The sequence below is a fragment of the Oryctolagus cuniculus genome, chromosome 19, assembly GCF_964237555.1.
Source record: "Oryctolagus cuniculus chromosome 19, mOryCun1.1, whole genome shotgun sequence".
Lineage (NCBI taxonomy): Eukaryota > Metazoa > Chordata > Mammalia > Lagomorpha > Leporidae > Oryctolagus > Oryctolagus cuniculus.
The window spans coordinates 42,937,856-42,953,752 of record NC_091450.1 but is presented as its reverse complement, the minus strand read 5'-3'; the positions used below and the strand labels follow the sequence as shown (position 1 = coordinate 42,953,752).

The window sequence follows — 15,897 nt, the reverse complement described above, 5'->3', positions numbered from 1 at the left end:
TGCTCTCCCCTCTCAAGTTCAAGGCTGCTCGAGGAGAAGCATGGGTGCTGTGCTGTGAATGTTTGCTCCCCAGGATTTCGTGTGTTGTAAACTTCATCCTCAGCCATAGCATTGGCAAGTGGGGTCTGTGGAGGTGACCGGGTCTTGGGGACTCAGCAGTGGGCTCATTTCTGAATGCATCAGTGGATACATGGGCTATCTAGCGAGTGGGCTGTTAAAACGAGAGCAAGTCAATCAGAGCCCTTCAGAGTGCCCACAACAACAAGGCCCTCACCAAAGCAGCTTTGGCGTGCCCAAGCCTCCAGAATTTAGAGTAGTGCTTTTCTCTTCTTCATAAGTTACCCAGTCTCGGGTATTTTGTGATAGCAACCAAAACACCAAGTCACGGGATAGCGAGGAAGCCCTGAGGCACCCTTCACGGAAGTGGGCGGTCATCTCTCAGGAGCTCCTCAGCACACTGGGGTACAACCTGAACCGAGTACTACGGGCAGCACGGAGATGTGGGCAAGTGGGGACGGCTGGCCTTGGCGCGGGGGCCCTACCGGAGTCCCGGCAGCGCAGAAGCCCGTCCACGGCCCAGCACTGCTGGCCAGGCTTGCAGGCGGTTTGGCGGCAGGTGATGTTGTTGTGCAGGGAGCAGGTGCAGAGCCTGGTGCAGGTGCTGTCTGTGTACCAGCTCTCCCTGACCTGTGTGGCGTGGAGGGGGCAGAGAAGACGGAAACCTGGGAGTTGGAGATGGTCAGAGGTCCCGCCCCCAGCTCACCCTTGGGACTCCAGCCTTATGGGGCTGGCCTGGCTCTCCAGCCTTTCTAAGTTTCTGGTGTCTGGCCCCCAGCCTCAGCTGTCCACCCCTTCTCGGCCTCTGAGCCCCTGGGCTACCTGGCTTGCCCAGAACCCTACCCCAAGTGTGGGAGCCGAGAAGGTCAGGATGCCCCCTCCATCGGGCCTCTCACCAGGTGGTAGGAGCCCTCGGAGTCGGTGCAGCCACACTGGTTGAGGGGCACACAGGAGGTTCCGCTCAGGATGTAGCCGTTCTGACATTCGCAGCCCTCCACACAGGGCAGTGTGATGGGGCAGTCCTTCGGGTGGTTCAGGCTGAGGCAGGTGCCTGGGCAGGGACTCCCACAGGGGCTATAACTGCTGTTGGGTGGGCACTTCAGAGCTGAGAAGAACAAGGGGCGTTATGGAGGCCAGAGGGGCCTTCGCAGCTCCCTGACCTCAGGCCTCAAGTGTCCCGGGGCAGGGACTGGCCCTGTGACGGGGCAGGGCAAGTCAATAATATAATCACGTGAGTCACAGCTGCTCCACTTCTGATCCACCTCCCTGTCAATGGCCTGGGAAAGCGGCAGGCAGTGGCCCAAGTGTTTGGACTCCTGTCGCTCATGTGGGACACCCCAGATGGCATTCTAGGACCCTGGCTAGTGCCTGGCCTTGTCTGGCTGTTGTGAACTTGGTTAGTGAATCTCAAAATGAAAGACATCTCTATTTCTTCCCCTCCTTCTGTAACTCTTTCAAATAAACAAATCTTAAAGTAACTCTGGGGCTGTTCAATGGCTAAGGAACAATTGGAACTTTCTCTATCAATGACTAGTCAGGTATCTTGTTTAGCAACAACAAACAGGCTGAAGCCTAGCCTTTCACTGTTCAAAGGAATACTGCTCAGCCGTCAGAAGTGGGAAATTCTGACATGAGTTATGGCACGGATGAACCTTGAGATCATGACGCAGCATGAAGTAAGCCAATCATGAAAGGATGCATCCTGCACGATTCTGTTTCCGTGAGGTGCTTAGGGGAGTCACGTTCACACAGGGAGAAAGTGGAGTCCGGGCTCCCAGGGCTACAGCACAGGGGCCGGAAGGGAACACTGCATGGGTGCAGAGTTCCAGTTTGCTGAGGGGGACCGGAAGCGACGCCTGTAGGGCAGTGCAAACACTGACTGCCGTGTTCTTCAAAATGAAACAAGTGGCAATCTCCCTGCTACGTGTGTTTGTCACAATAAAAACAAGAGTTTCTGAGGCCAATGCTATGGCACAGTGGGTTATTCACCACCTGTAATGACAGCATCCCACAAGAGTGCTGGTTCAAGTCCCAGCTACTCCATTTGCAATGTGTCTTCCGCTAATGTGCCCAGGAAGACATCTTCAACTTTTCCCATTAAAATAAATCTTAAAAAAAAAAAAAAACTAAAAAACAGAGATTTTTCTGGGCAAGACAGGAAGAAAGACAACAGTTGGCCAAGGTATGAGGAGATGGAAGGAGAAATCAACTAAAGGCAGTTTTCTTAGTAAGTAAGAGTCAGAAGGAAGAGGTTCCAAGGCAGAAGTGGAGACCAGGGCTGGGCCGCACAGAGGCTGCAGGGGAGGATGGAAGATGGGACTTGTGGTCGCCAGCCAGGGCCTGGTTGGGCAGGGCAAAGCAGAGGAGCAGAACTCAGGGCAGAGAGGGGGCAGGGATCTGGGGACTCCAGACTGCAGGAGCAGGTCCTGGGGCACTCACGGCAGAAGGTGCTATTCCTCCAGGCAAGGGCCTGGCCGGCCAGGGAGCAGAGGGATGCGTAGGCCTGCAGAGAGCGGCACAGGGTCAGGCTGTCGCCCTTGGTCCCACACTGGCCATGCACGCAGCTGGTGAAGCTGACCTCTGGGGGCACCACCTTGTGGCACTGAGAGAAGGGCCCTACAGGAGGAGACCAGGCACCCGTGAGATAGCACAACCAGCCCAGGAAGGGGCCACCACCAGCCAGCCTCTCTGGGGCCAATCTGAAATCCACTTGTTCAAAACCTGGCTTCACTTAGAACCTCCTGCCTCAGATTCAAAGACAGACCTAAGGCAGGTGGTGTAGTGCAGCAGGTTAAGCCACTGCACGGACACCCACATCCCATCCCATATATATATATATATCACAATGCTGAGACAGAGTTTGGCCCAGTTTCCTGCTAATGCACCTGGGGAGCAAGCAGGTGATGGCCCAAGTGCTTGGGCTCCTGCCACCCACATGGGAGTCCTGGCTCCTTGCTTGGCCTGGTTCAGCCCTCGCTATTGCAGGCATTTGGAGAATGAACCAACAGGCAGAATATTTCTCTGTGTGTGTCTCAGTCTTTCATACAAAATGAATGAAAATATCTTATTAAAAACAATAAATCGGGGCCAGCACTGTGACCCAGCGGGTTAAAGCCCTGGCCTGAAATGCAGGCATCCCATATGGGCGCTAATTCCAGTCACAGCTGCTCTCTTCCGATCCAGCTCTCTGCTGTGGCCTGGGAAAGCAGTAGAAGATAGCCCAAGTCCTTGGGTCCCTACACCCACATGGGAGACCTGGAAGAATCTCCTGGCTCCTGGCTTCGGATTGGTTCAGCTCCAACAGTTGTGGCCTTCTGGGGAGTGAACCAGTGGATGGAAGATCTGTCTTTCTCTCTGTAACTCTGACTTTCAAATAGAATAAAATAAATATATAAAAAAAAACCAATAAATCATATCATAAAAGGACTGTGCAGTCACAGCTGCTAAAAAGGTGACCTGAGGGCTGGCGCTGTGGTGTAGTGGGTTAACACCCTGGCCTGAAGCACCAGCATCCCATGTGGGCACCGGTTCAAGTCCCAGCTGCTCCATTTCCAATCCAGCTCTCTGCTATGGCCTGGGAAAGCAGTATTAGACAGCCCAAGTCCTTGGGGCCCTGCACCTGCGTGGGAGACCTGGAGGAGGCTCCTGGCTCCGGATCGACACAGCTCCGGCCGTTGTGGCCAACTGGGGAGTGAACCAGCAGATGGAAGACCTCTCTCTCTCTCTCTTTCTCTCTCTGCCTCTCCTCTCTGTGTAACTCTGACTTTCAAATAAATAAATAAATCTTTAAAAAAAGAAAAAGGTGACTCGATGGCCCCGTGCTCCCCTTGCCTTCCCTGGGACCTCCCCCTGCCTCTGGCCTTGCTCCTCGGTCTCTGTCCCAGGGTGGACAACAGGCAGATGGCGCTGGGCCTTACCCAGGGGGTTCACGAGGACCTCGCAGTTCTTGTTCCATGTGTCTCCCATGTCCTCGTGGCAGCTGGAGGGTTTGCCGCCCTGGAGGAAGCAGCTGTAGGGGGAGAGGAAGCACAGAAACCTAGGAGCCCCTGCACAGAAGCAAACATGGCGAGGGACCGAGGAAGGGTCCCTTCAGGCTCCCCCCAGGAGCAAGGGCCAGGAGGTAAAGCAGGGAGGAAAGAGGCCGGTCTCAGGGGCGACTACCCTGTGGACCTTGTCCGGACGATGCCCAGGCACAGGGGAGAGCAGCAGGCTAGGGTGTGGGTGTACAACAACTCGCTCCCAACGGCAGCCTCAGTGAGAGGAAGTGGGGACATCTGGCCTGCTTCCCGCAAGTCAGGAGATGGCACAGAGGGCCTGGGGACCCCTCCAGGCTGCCCCCAGAGGCCGTGCTGCAGGTCTAGCTCCTCCTGCCTGGCTGCTCCAGCGACTGCTTACCCGGTTTCGGAGCCCTCCTCCAGCTTCCAGGCAGCACCCAGCTGCACGGAGTTCCCAACGGGCCTTTTGTATGGGCCCAGGATGTCATCCAAGCTGTTATTGTTGTAGTTGCCTGCAGGATTGAATGGTCATCAGGGGCCACTTAGGCCACCAGCAGACCCAGCTGGGGCTGCCACCTCTCCTCACTCCTCACTCTTCACCCTGTCAAATCAAACCCTTGCTTCTCCTTCACCTCTACACTCCTGCCTGGTTCCTCAACACAGAATAAGAAGGCCTCAGAAGGTTATGGTAAATTGAAGAAAAGCAAAGTTATTTTGATATCAAAACTTTTATTTAATTCATCTGAAAGATAGAGCAAGAGATAACTTCCAGCCACTGGTTCACTCTCCAAATGTCCACAACAACTTAGGTTGGGCAGAGCAACATTAGCAGCCAGGAACATAATCCAGGGCTCTCTTATGGGGTGGCAAGGACCCAAGTACTGCAGCCACCATCTGCTGCCTCCCAGGGTATGCATTAGCAGGGAGCTGAATCAGCAGCAGAGGCAGGTTTTGAACCTAGGCCCTTCAGTACGGAATTCTGCGTCAAAAGCAGCAGCTTAACCTGCTGTGCCTTAAGCCTATCACAAACTTAACTTTTAATTCTATTTCACGTTAACTTTTTAATTAAAATTTTTAAAATAATTTTTAAAAAGATTATTTACTTGAAAGGCAGAGCTCCAGAGAGGCAGAGAGGCAGAGAGGCAGAGAGATTCCACCTGCTGGTTTATTTCCCAGATGGCCGCAATGGCTAGAGCTGTGCCGATCTGGAGCCAGGAGCTTCTGGGTCTCCCATGTGGGTGCAGGGAACCAAGGACTTCAGCCATTTTCTACTGCTTTCTCAGGCAACAGTAGGAAGCTAGATCAGAAGTGGAGCAGCTGGGACTCAAACTGGCGCCCATATGGGATGCTGGCATTACAGGCCGGGGTTTCACTCACTGCACCACAGTGCCGCCCCCCACCCCCCCAGAATTCTTTTAAATGTTGTCTGAGGGGCCAGCACTGTGGCATAGCAGGTGAAGCCATCACCTCGGCATCCCATATGGGCGCTGGTTAGAGTTCCAGCCGCTGTACTTCCGATGCAGTTCTCTGCTATGGCCTGGGAAAGCAGAAAATGGCCTAAGTCCTTGGGCCCCTGCACCCACGTGAGAGACCCAGAAAGCTCCTGGCTTCGGTCTGGCTCAGCTTGGCTGCTGCAGCCATTTGGGGAGTGAACCAGCAGATGGAAGACCTCTCGTTTTGCCTCTGCCTCTGTGTAGCTCTTTCAAATAAATAAATCTTTTTTAAAAAAGTTGTCTGATTTCATGCTAAATCATTTTTTAATTTATTTTTTTGAGAGGCAGAGTTATAGACAGGAGGAGGGAAGAGACACATAGAAAGAGGTCTTCTATCTGCTGGTTCATTCCCCAAATGGTTGCAACAGCCAAGATGGACCAGACTGAAGCCAGGAGCCAGGAGCTTCGTCTGGTTCTCCCACATGGGTACAGGGGCCCAAGCACTTGGGCCATCTTCCACTGCTATCCCAGGTGGTTAGCAGGGAGCTGCATCACACGGAATTAGACCAGCCAGGACTTGAACCGGTGTGCATAAGGGATGCTGGTGCTATAGGCAGAGGCTTAACCTACTATGCCACAGCACTGGCCCCCTATAAACTTTCTGAAGTACCCTCACATGGGCATTCCTTGGAGATCACTGCAGATTCAGTTCCATACCACTGGGATAAAGCAAGCTGCATGAATATTTTGGTTCCCCAGTGCATGTAAAAGTTAGTCACAGGGGCAGGAACTGTGGCGCAGCAGATTAAGGTTCCATCTACAATGCCAGCATCCAATTTCAGAGCTCAAGTTGGAGTGCCGGCGGCTCAGCTTCTGATCCAGCTACCTACTGATGAGACCAGGAAGGCAACCCACATCATAGACCCAGTTGCAGCCTGGCACAGCTCCAGCCACTGCAGCCATTAGAGAGTGAGCCAGAGGATGGAAGATCAGCTCTCAGTCTCTCCTCACTCTTTGAATAAAATCTTTAAAAAATAATTTACATTTGCACCACACTGTAACATATTAAATATGTGATAGTATTATATCTAAGGAGAAAAAAAGGGACCTATATTAGAATTAAAACAAAAACCTTTCAGTTATACAAAGCTAACAATCATCAAAGCCACTGGGGAATTAGACTTGGTTTGCACAGCACTGTCCAAACCTTCAACTGTAAAAACACAGTATCTGTGAGGCACAATACAACTAGGCGCAGTAAGACAGGGTACACCTGTGATCAGGTGGCAGGCACCTACGACACCCAAGAGAGATGTGTGGTGGCCACGGCACCTGTCCCTTGTCCCACCTTGCCCAAGGGTGCTAGGGGAACTCACCACACAGCCCACAGAGCTGGCCAGCATACGAGGAGGGCACCGTCACTTCTACCAGGTGGTTCCCGTCATAGCGGACACGAAGCCCAAAGTTAGTGTAGAGGAGCATGAAGTTGCCACTGGGCCTAATGGTCACCTGGCCCCGGGAGGGCCACACGGGTAAGGCCACCCGACGGCCATTCAGCTGCAGAGGCCAGGAGGACACAGTCAGGGGAATCAGGAAGGAACACGGGATAAAGACAACATGGGTGTGTCGGGAGGAAGGGGTCTCAGGAGGAGGGGCTGCAGGGTACCACCAGGGCTCTGAGGAGCCAGACAGGTAGACACAAGGGCAAGGAGCAAAGAGGGACTGGGCAGGCCACCTGCTGTGGGGCTGGAAGGTGGGCGGTGGGGTGGGGGTGGGGGTGGGGAGGCACGCACCACGACCTTGTGGCCTTTGACAAGCGAGATTTTGAGGTTGAAGACCTGCACGTGGACAGCTCGGACATAGGAGACCTCCAAGTTGCCATCGCGGATCTCGTTGGTGGCACTCACGACAAAGGAGTTCTCCTGGGGTCTGTGCCTGCAAGGCTGGGTCAGGACGTAGTTGCAGGTGCCCATGAAGTGGTGCAGGGCTCCATCGAAGGTCAGGTAGTGGGGGTCCCCTGAGGCACTGCAGGTGGCACTTCCTGCAGAGGAGACACCGGGGCTTGGAGCCTCATGGGGCCTCTTGGCGAGTCCGCATTGGGATGGGACCTGCAGCCCACCACCAGAGGCCATATTCCTCTGGGAAGTGTCGGCTTGCCCTGGGGATGTCAAAGATTCAGACGACCCTGCCCCGCTGGTCTCTCCAAGTTCTGAGGGTGCTGCCCGGGCCCTGGGCCACGGTCTCACAGCCCCGGCTCCCAGGGGAAGCTGCTTGGGCAGGGCCATTGCCTTGCTTGAGGATGCCCAGGACTCTCGCTCAGCTACCCCCTTCCCACCCTGACCTCTCACCTTGTGAGTGGCACCCATAGATGCCACTTTGCTGGCTGCAGACCTCATGGGGTCCACACTTCCAGGGCTGGCAGCGAATCTGGTTGCTGCCTTCACAGATGCAGAGCTGTTTGCAGTCTGACTTGAACCACTGCTCCCCTACCTGGAGGGAGGAAGAGGTGAGTGGTTTCTTCCAGGTCTAACACAAGAGTTCATGGGGACTGGGACCACTGGTCCACTCATGGGGAGGCCTCCTGAGTTCCACAGGCTCCGTGCTCAGCTGAGAAGCCCAGCATTGGTTCCCTGGTTATCACTCCATCACTCATTTGTTCAAAGCATTTCTGCAGATTATTTATCTGTCTTTATCATGCTGGGTCTAAGGGACCTAGTTCATCAGTAATGAACCTGATGGACAACCTGCCAGTCCTAATAGAATTGCAATCCAGTGGGTAGTGGGAGGGAGTCAACAAGGAAGATAAAGATCACAGATAAAATAAAGCACTCAGGACAGGCACTGTGACATGGATAAGTGGCCGCCTGACAGCCTGGCATCCCAAAGGGGCCAACTGGGGCCCTGGCTATTCCAGCTATTCCATCTCCTATTCAGCTCCCAGGTAATGTGCCGGGAGAGCTGCAGAAGACAGACTACGATTTTGATCCTACATAGGAAACCCAGAAAAACTTCCCAGCTTGGGGCTTGAGCCTGGCCTACACATAGTTGAGCCTGGCCTACACATAGTGGCCATTTGGGCAGAGTTGCTAAATCACTCGCTCTGATTCTTTCTTTCAAGTAGATAATAAAATCATAGGAAAAAGGGTGGCAGGAGACCAGGTGACAAAACCGGGGTCTCAGATTCTGCAAGGCAGAGCTGTGCTGTGAATCCAACCCGAACTGCAAGAAAACAGCCAGAGGCCACAGAAAGGGAGTTAGATCCCAGCCCCAAACCACACTGCCTTTCACCCCGGCCCAGGCTGGCACTGGCCTGGGGAAAGGACTTTGTCCTTTGTGGCCCAGGCGCACTGCTCACCTTGAAGTAGCCCCTCGAGGGGTCGAGACACCCACACTGGGCCGAGGGCACGCACTCCAGGCCGCTGAGGATGAAGCCAGGGTTGCATTCGCAGCCTTCCAGGCACTGTTCTGGGCAGGACATGCCCACGTACCCCGTGTGGCAGGTTTTGGGGCACGGCGAGGTGCACAGGGAGTATCTGCTGTTGGGCGGGCAGGCCAGGGCTGTGGAGCAGTAGAGGGTGCCTGAGGCAGCAGCCACCAACAGGGGGCGCATGCGCACAGACCCCGCTGGAAGCCCAGCTCAATTTCCAGGAGAGCAAGCGGCTTCCAGAAGCTGGGACCCACGGGACACCACTGCAGAGACCCACCCCGGGCGGGCAGGCAGGCAGGGGCAGGCTGACCCAGGGGCTACCTCAGCTCTGAAGCAGCTTCCTCAGCAACCCGGGCCAGCCCAGGGCCTGTGAGGCGGCCAGGAGGCCTCGCCTGCCGGTCTGCATTATAAGCACGCCCCATGTGGCCTCTGGTGGCCAGAACACGTCCAGGTTAACAAACAGCAGCTGTCTTCAGTGAGGTCTGTGCCTGCTACAGGTATGCCCCAAGCCTGGGCAGCCCTCACCTGCCTCTGGAGGAGGGGGCCCCCCCCCCGCTTCCTCTCCCCTGCCTCAGGGCGCAACTCACGACAGAACTGGGGCTCCCTCCAAGGCTTCACGGCATAGCCAGCGTCCTGGCAGGCGGCGGTCACAGCCGACATGTGGGCGCACAGCATCAGCTGCAGGCCCTGGAAGTTGCACGTGTCGAACACACAGTTGTCAAAGAAGGACGAGGCCTTCAGGTGGAGCAGGCAAGTCCTGAGGACCGAGGCCACGGTCAGAGGGCAGGGGACAGAGGGCTCCCCCTCGCCCCTGCCGGGAGGCCCCCCCAGTCTCAGGGGGCCCAGCCTGCCCTCCTACTCGAACACTCCGCGCGAGTCCACAAGCTGGCCACAGAACTGGGGCCCGGACATCTTTGTCTGCAGGGCCGTGTCACAGGACGGGGGGTTTGCCTGGTTCTTCTGGCACCTGGAAGAGGCCAAACAAGTCCCCTCAGGGCCACGCCTCCTTCCTGTTCAGGCCAGCAGCACAGGGGCCACCCCTAGAGGACAGAGAACCCCAGGGCCAAAAGGACTGGAGGACTGGGAAGCTTCCGGGTGTCAAAGAGAAAGGGGCGGCCGGCACGGGCCTGGGGGCCCTCACTCCTTGTCCTCGTCCTGGGCCCACTGCCAGCTATTGCCCAGCTCCTCCTCGCTCTGAGCAGGCTGGCCGTCTGCCTTCAGGATGTCGTTGCTGCTGTGGCCGTCGTAGTTTCCACACAAGCCACACAGCTTTTGGAAGTAGGCGCTGAGGGGACAAAGACAAGGGGAGCGGTGAGCAGGAGGGGGTGCAGGAGGAGGCAGGAGGCGTCTAGGGGCCTGAGACACGCACACAGCCAACATGGGTTCTGCAACAGGAGCCACGCCCTCACCCCACTGTCTAGCAGTAACAAAGCTCCAGCGTAGTCTTGCAGGTGCTGGTCTGCACGGGAATTCCACGTTCCCTCCAGAGGCAGACCATGTGGCCACCCTTTGGCGTCTCCAGAGCCCACTGGCGACTCCCAGCATGTTCCCACAGCCTGTGAGTGCAACCTGCTGCCACCACACTGCCCCAAGCCACTGCCTCTGTCCCCGCCCCCACCAGGAGGTCCGCCCCTTGAGCTAGGGGCCTCCTCCCCACCTGGAGAGACATGAATGACTGCACATCTGTGCTGGGCTGGGGAGAAGGGCGTGTCCTGGGGCGAGCAGGGAGAAGTGGCACCTGCCCGGCTGGGTGCCCCCTCACCTGGGCACAGTCACAAGCAGCTGCTGGTCGCCGTCCCACCTGACCCGCAAACCAAAATCCGTCTGCAGCTCCACAAACCGTCCACTCGGACCCAGGAAGACGCCTTTAGCAGGCATTGCTGGGAGGGTGACTCGCTGACCCCCGACCTGGAAAGCGGGGCCAAAGGAAGACACAGCATCAAGGATGACCCCAAGGCCCCCAGCTCCGCGGCATCCCAACAACCTCCTCCACCTACAGCGGTGTGGCCGCCCCATCACTGCCTCATTTTGGGTCTCTTAGAGGCTCATGGGCTGCAGGCCCTGGCAGGGCGGGTGGGGCAGGGACTCACCAGCGTGCGTCTGCCCTTGAGCAAGGTGACCACAGTCTCGGACAGGGTCACATCAACCCTGCTCAGGCAGGACGTGCCCTCCTGTCCGCGTTCCTCATTCTTCGCCGTCACCCTGAAGAAGGAGTCTGGGTGGGGACAGGGAGGAAGAGAGCGCAGCATTTCTGAGCACCCGCCATGGGCAGTGCCCCGAGACTGGCACTGTGGCAATCAAGGCCTCAGAGGCGGGGGCCCAGCAGGTGAGGAGGCCCTGGGCGGGAGCAGGGCATGTGTGCCCTCCTCCAGAGCAGCCAGTCACTGCCCCGGGTCTAGCTGCCTTCTGTGGCCTGTCCCTTTTCCAGTGACAGCAAGCCCTTGAAATCCCTGCTTTTGTTGTGGACATCTCAACCCACAGTAAGACCTAGCTCTCATGGGCCTCTCTCCCATGGCTTCTTCCAGCCATGTCCTGCTGTCCAGATAGCCCAACTCAGCAACTCAGAAACCATCCCTGACCCTGGTGGTGCTGGGCATCTTTGGGACCTTGTTACCTGTCGACTTGCTGCAGGTTTGGGCCACGATGTAGGTGCATTTGCCCATGAAGCCGAAGTGTCTCCCATCAAAGGTGACATAGTGAGGGTCTCCGTAGACAAAGCAGGTGGCCGTACCTGCCAAGGGGGGTAAGGTGAAGGTTGGGAAGCTGCCTCCAAGGGCTCCCCCAGTGCAACTAATGGCTCTTCTTTTCCCCATCTCCTCTGCACCAGGAAGGGGTAGTGGTCCTGGAGACAGAAACTGCTAGGGACAGGTTGGCTCCAAGAGCCTGCACATGGGAAAGAGAGACAGTGACAGACAAATCTCCCATCCACTGGATCACTCCCTAAATGCTTGCAGCAGCAGGGCCTGAGCCAGGCCATACCCCGGAGCGGGGAGCTCAACCCAGGACTTCCATGTGAGGCGGCAGGGACCCAGCCACTTGAACCATCACCTCCTTCCTTCCTGAGTCAACATTAACAGGAGCCAGAAGCAGAAGAAGAGCCGGATTCAAACACGGGCACTCTGATATGGGATGCGGGTTCCCAAGTGGCATCTTAACCGCTGCACCAAAAGCACACCCCTAATATACGCAAACGATCCAGTGGAACATGGTGAACGGATAGCAACAAAGAGCTCACAGAAAGGGAAACTCGCGTGGCTCCTACACGCGAGAAAGAACGTGCATCCTTGCTCATAATAAGGAAAGGGCAAAGATTCTTCTTTGTCCCACTTATCAGGGGACAAAAATCCAGAACCGTGACAGGCATGGTGTTGGCGAGGCTCTGGAGCAATGGGCGTCTCGTGCAGTGCTGGGGAGAACGCGAATTCATCTCACAAAGCATCTGGCAGTCCCCTCGGCAGCACTAACGCACGTGGCTCAGCTCCACAACTCTGTTTCAGCCAGTTATGTCACGGACACAGAAAATCCTATATTCAGAGTAAAGCCGCCGCCTGGGAAGCCAACATCCCATATGGATGCTGGTTCGAGTCCTGGCTACTCCACTTCTGATCCAGCTCCAGCAGCAGGAGATGGCCTAAGTGCTTGGCCCCTGGCTTGGCCCCAGCCCCATCCTGAATGTTCTGGCCATTTGGGGAGTGACCCAGTGGATAGAAGAGCTGTCTCTCCCTGCCTAATTTTCCCTTTCAAATAAATAAATGTTTTAAAAAGGAAATAAGAAAATCCATATGTATAAGGTTCTCTGCTGTAGTACTCTCTGTAATAGCTTAGCAAAAACAAAAACAAAAACTACTTAGGATTAAACCAGAAAGTCAAAAGGAGACTAGTTAAAACATTCTGATAAAACAGAACGTTATACAGCTGCAAAAGAGAAGAGGAACTCTTTACCTGTCTGACAAGAAAAGATCTCCAAGAGAGATTCTCAAGTGAAAACCATAAGGGGCAAAATACTGTGTCTAGTCTTGTATTTTATAAGAAAACACTGAGAGGGGCCAATGTTGTGGCTTGGTGGGTTAAGCTGCAGATGGCGGTTTGAGTCCCAGCTGCTCCAGTTCTGATCCAGCTCCCTGTTAATGGCCTGAAAAAGCAGTGGAGGATGGCCCAAATGTCTGAGCCCCTGCACCTTCGTGAGAGACCTGGAAGACACTCCAGGCTCCTGGCTTTGGTCTGTCAAAGCCCTAGTCATTGTGGCCATTTGGGGAGTGAACCAGTGGATGGAAGATCTTTCTCCTACTAACTCTGCATTTCAATTTAATAAAAGACATTAAAAAAAAAAAAACTAGGGAATGCAAATTTCAGTTTGTTAGAATAGGTGCAAATAAGAGGGCTGTGGCAGGCTTGGAGCTTGCAGGCAGCAGGCGATCACACTGTGACAAAGGAGCGGGCAGGAGGCGGCAAGGGGCTGCAATGCGGGGAGGGGCACTGGTGGAAGTGGCTGGGGGATGCCCATGGGGGACACTCACGGCAGAAGCTGCTGTTCCTCCAGATAGGGGGCTGGAGCCCCTTGCTCTGGCAGGCGGCCCCCAAGGCTTGCAGGGCCTTGCAGAGAGGCTGAAGGGAGACTCGAAACTCGCAGAGGCTGTTCACGCAGTCCAGCAGGAAGGGCCTGAGGTCCACACGGGAGGCACACTCGGCCCAGGCGGGCGTCTGCAGGGCTGCCTGGCACTGCTCCTGCACCTTCTGGAGGTCGGCCGGGCTGCAGCTGGCCTTCTTGCTGGACCCGCTTGGCCCCTGCTCCTCCTGGGGTTTTCCTTTCCCTTCCTGGGACTTCTGGCAACTAGGAAGGGACAGAGAGGATTCGTGTGGGGCACCCACTGCCCCACCAGTGGCGATGATGTATCCCTCCCATATGATCTGAGACAGGTCCCAGGGATACCCTGGGCCCCGTGTCTCCAAAGAAAGTCCTGGTCAGAGCTCAGACCAAACTTGCATGCAGCCTCCATCTCCCCCTTCCATGTTTCTTTTATAGTTACTTGAAAGGCAGAGAGACAGAATGAAACAGAGTCCTTCCCCAAGTGCCCCAACAGCCGAGTTGGGCCAGGCCCACTGGGTCTCCCATGGATGAAAGGCATTCAAATACTTGAGCCATCCCCTGTTGCCTCCCAGGGTGTGCTCAAATGGCAAGCAGAGCCAGGACTCCAGCCCATGGGAAGTGGGTGTCCCAAGCGATGGCTTACCTGCCGAGCCAAACACTTGCCCCCTCCCACATTCCTGGAGAAGGGAGGGAGACCTCACATTTCCCTGAGCAACTCTCACCTTCCAACCCAAAAGACACACACCAGGAACACTGCAGCCTTACATGGTGTGCCCTACAGTCTAGCTTGCCAGTTCATGTCACTAGCAAACGGTACAGTCTTAGGGGACAATTACTTTGGGTCAATGTTATTATCTTTCCAACTCTTCACAAATTCAAGGTCACTGGCGGCTAGCTCATCGCTGGGCATCATCAGTTCGTCTTCGGGCTCCCCATTGTAGTTCCCGCAGATGCCACAGACCTGGGTGGGCACAGGGGTTGTTTGGTGTTGGGAGGCCTAACAGCGTTTTGCACAGCACCATCTGGAACCCATTAACAGAAAGGCCCACTCCTGAGTTCTCCTCCGTTCTGAGTCTTGGGTGTGGGAGGACGGGGGCGGGGTGGGGGCGCGCCCACAGGCTGCCTCCCCAGGAACAGAGACAGGCGTTCTCCTCGCCTTTTCATAATAGGCTGCAGGGACTGTGATCTTCAAGACGTGATTGCCGTCAAACTTGATCTGGGCTCCAATCCAGAAGCTGACGATGGTGTGGGTGCGGCTGGAGCTGATGTTGAGCCCCCGGATCTGGGAGGTGGCGGGGAGGGCGACCCGGGTACCGTTGATCTGAAGAGGACGGCAGAGCCTGTGAGGACAACGGGGCACCAGGGCCCTCCTCCCTCCCGGGCCGGCCGCCCTGCCCACTCACCAGCACCAGGTTGCCCTTCTGCAGGGTGACCAGGGAGCCAGAGAACTCTATGTAGACCTGGTGAAGGGACACAGCGTTGGTCCCGCCTGCTGACGACTTCTCATTGCTGGCGCTCACCTTGAAGAACGGCAGGTCCATGTTGGGGTGACACACTTTGGCCAGGACGTACGTGCAGGCACCCTGGAGAGGATGGCTGCTGCCATCGAAGCTGAGGTACCGGGAGTCCCCTGTGACCTGGCACACACCCATGCCTGGGAGGGAAGACGGTGCACTGAGGGGCCATCCCGACTCACACGAGAACAGGGCCTCTCAGGAGGGAGTCTGGAGCTGCCCTGGCCTGGACAAGGACAGGGAGCCTTGGGAGGGGAAGAGGACAAGGTTAAGGGGAAGGATCAAGGCCCACGGGTCAGGCTGCAGCTGTGCTGGCCTGAGGCTTGGGCACACGGTGGGTGTGACTCTACCAGGGAGGGAGTCATGCTCTCCCCTCTCAAGTTCAAGGCCACTCGAGGAGAAGCATGGGTGCTGTGCTGTGAATGTTTGCTCCCCAGGATTTCGTGTGTTGCAAACTTCATCCTCAGCCATAGCATTGGCAAGTGGGGTCTGTGGAGGTGACCGGGTCTTGGGGACTCAGCAGTGGGCTCATTTCTGAATGCATCAGTGGATACATGGGCTATCTAGCGAGTGGGCTGTTAAAACGAGAGCAAGTCAATCAGAGCCCTTCAGAGTGCCCACAACAACAAGGCCCTCACCAAAGCAGCTTTGGCGTGCCCAAGCCTCCAGAATTTAGAGTAGTGCTTTTCTCTTCTTCATAAGTTACCCAGTCTCGGGTATTTTGTGATAGCAACCAAAACACCAAGTCACGGGACAGCGAGGGAGCCCTGAGGCACCCTTCACGGAAGTGGGCGGTCATCTCTCAGGAGCTCCTCAGCACACTGGGGTACAACCTGAACCGAGTACTACGGGCAGCACGGAGATGTGGGCAAGTGGGGACGGC

The 15,897-nt window shown here is 55.9% G+C and overlaps 1 protein-coding gene across 4 annotated transcripts in view; it reads right to left on the bottom strand.

Annotated features, from left to right (window-relative positions):
- Nucleotides 1-15,897, bottom strand: part of ZAN (zonadhesin) — a 60,118-nt gene that overhangs the window by 15,775 nt on the left and 28,446 nt on the right. For all 4 annotated transcript variants that reach the window (XM_070064445.1, XM_070064448.1, XM_070064446.1 and 1 more), the window contains 19 exons: nucleotides 14,904-15,154; nucleotides 14,657-14,821; nucleotides 14,337-14,461; nucleotides 13,430-13,743; nucleotides 11,527-11,643; nucleotides 11,003-11,127; nucleotides 10,675-10,820; nucleotides 10,054-10,197; nucleotides 9,772-9,879; nucleotides 9,500-9,669; nucleotides 8,841-9,043; nucleotides 7,834-7,975; nucleotides 7,279-7,526; nucleotides 6,862-7,042; nucleotides 4,453-4,564; nucleotides 3,975-4,066; nucleotides 2,497-2,673; nucleotides 954-1,162; nucleotides 543-687 (listed from right to left, as the gene is read on the bottom strand). In XM_070064445.1, coding sequence (XP_069920546.1) covers nucleotides 543-687; nucleotides 954-1,162; nucleotides 2,497-2,673; nucleotides 3,975-4,066; nucleotides 4,453-4,564; nucleotides 6,862-7,042; nucleotides 7,279-7,526; nucleotides 7,834-7,975; nucleotides 8,841-9,043; nucleotides 9,500-9,669; nucleotides 9,772-9,879; nucleotides 10,054-10,197; nucleotides 10,675-10,820; nucleotides 11,003-11,127; nucleotides 11,527-11,643; nucleotides 13,430-13,743; nucleotides 14,337-14,461; nucleotides 14,657-14,821; nucleotides 14,904-15,154 — 3,174 coding nt within the window. The remainder of the gene's footprint in view (nucleotides 1-542; nucleotides 688-953; nucleotides 1,163-2,496; nucleotides 2,674-3,974; nucleotides 4,067-4,452; nucleotides 4,565-6,861; nucleotides 7,043-7,278; nucleotides 7,527-7,833; nucleotides 7,976-8,840; nucleotides 9,044-9,499; nucleotides 9,670-9,771; nucleotides 9,880-10,053; nucleotides 10,198-10,674; nucleotides 10,821-11,002; nucleotides 11,128-11,526; nucleotides 11,644-13,429; nucleotides 13,744-14,336; nucleotides 14,462-14,656; nucleotides 14,822-14,903; nucleotides 15,155-15,897) is intronic.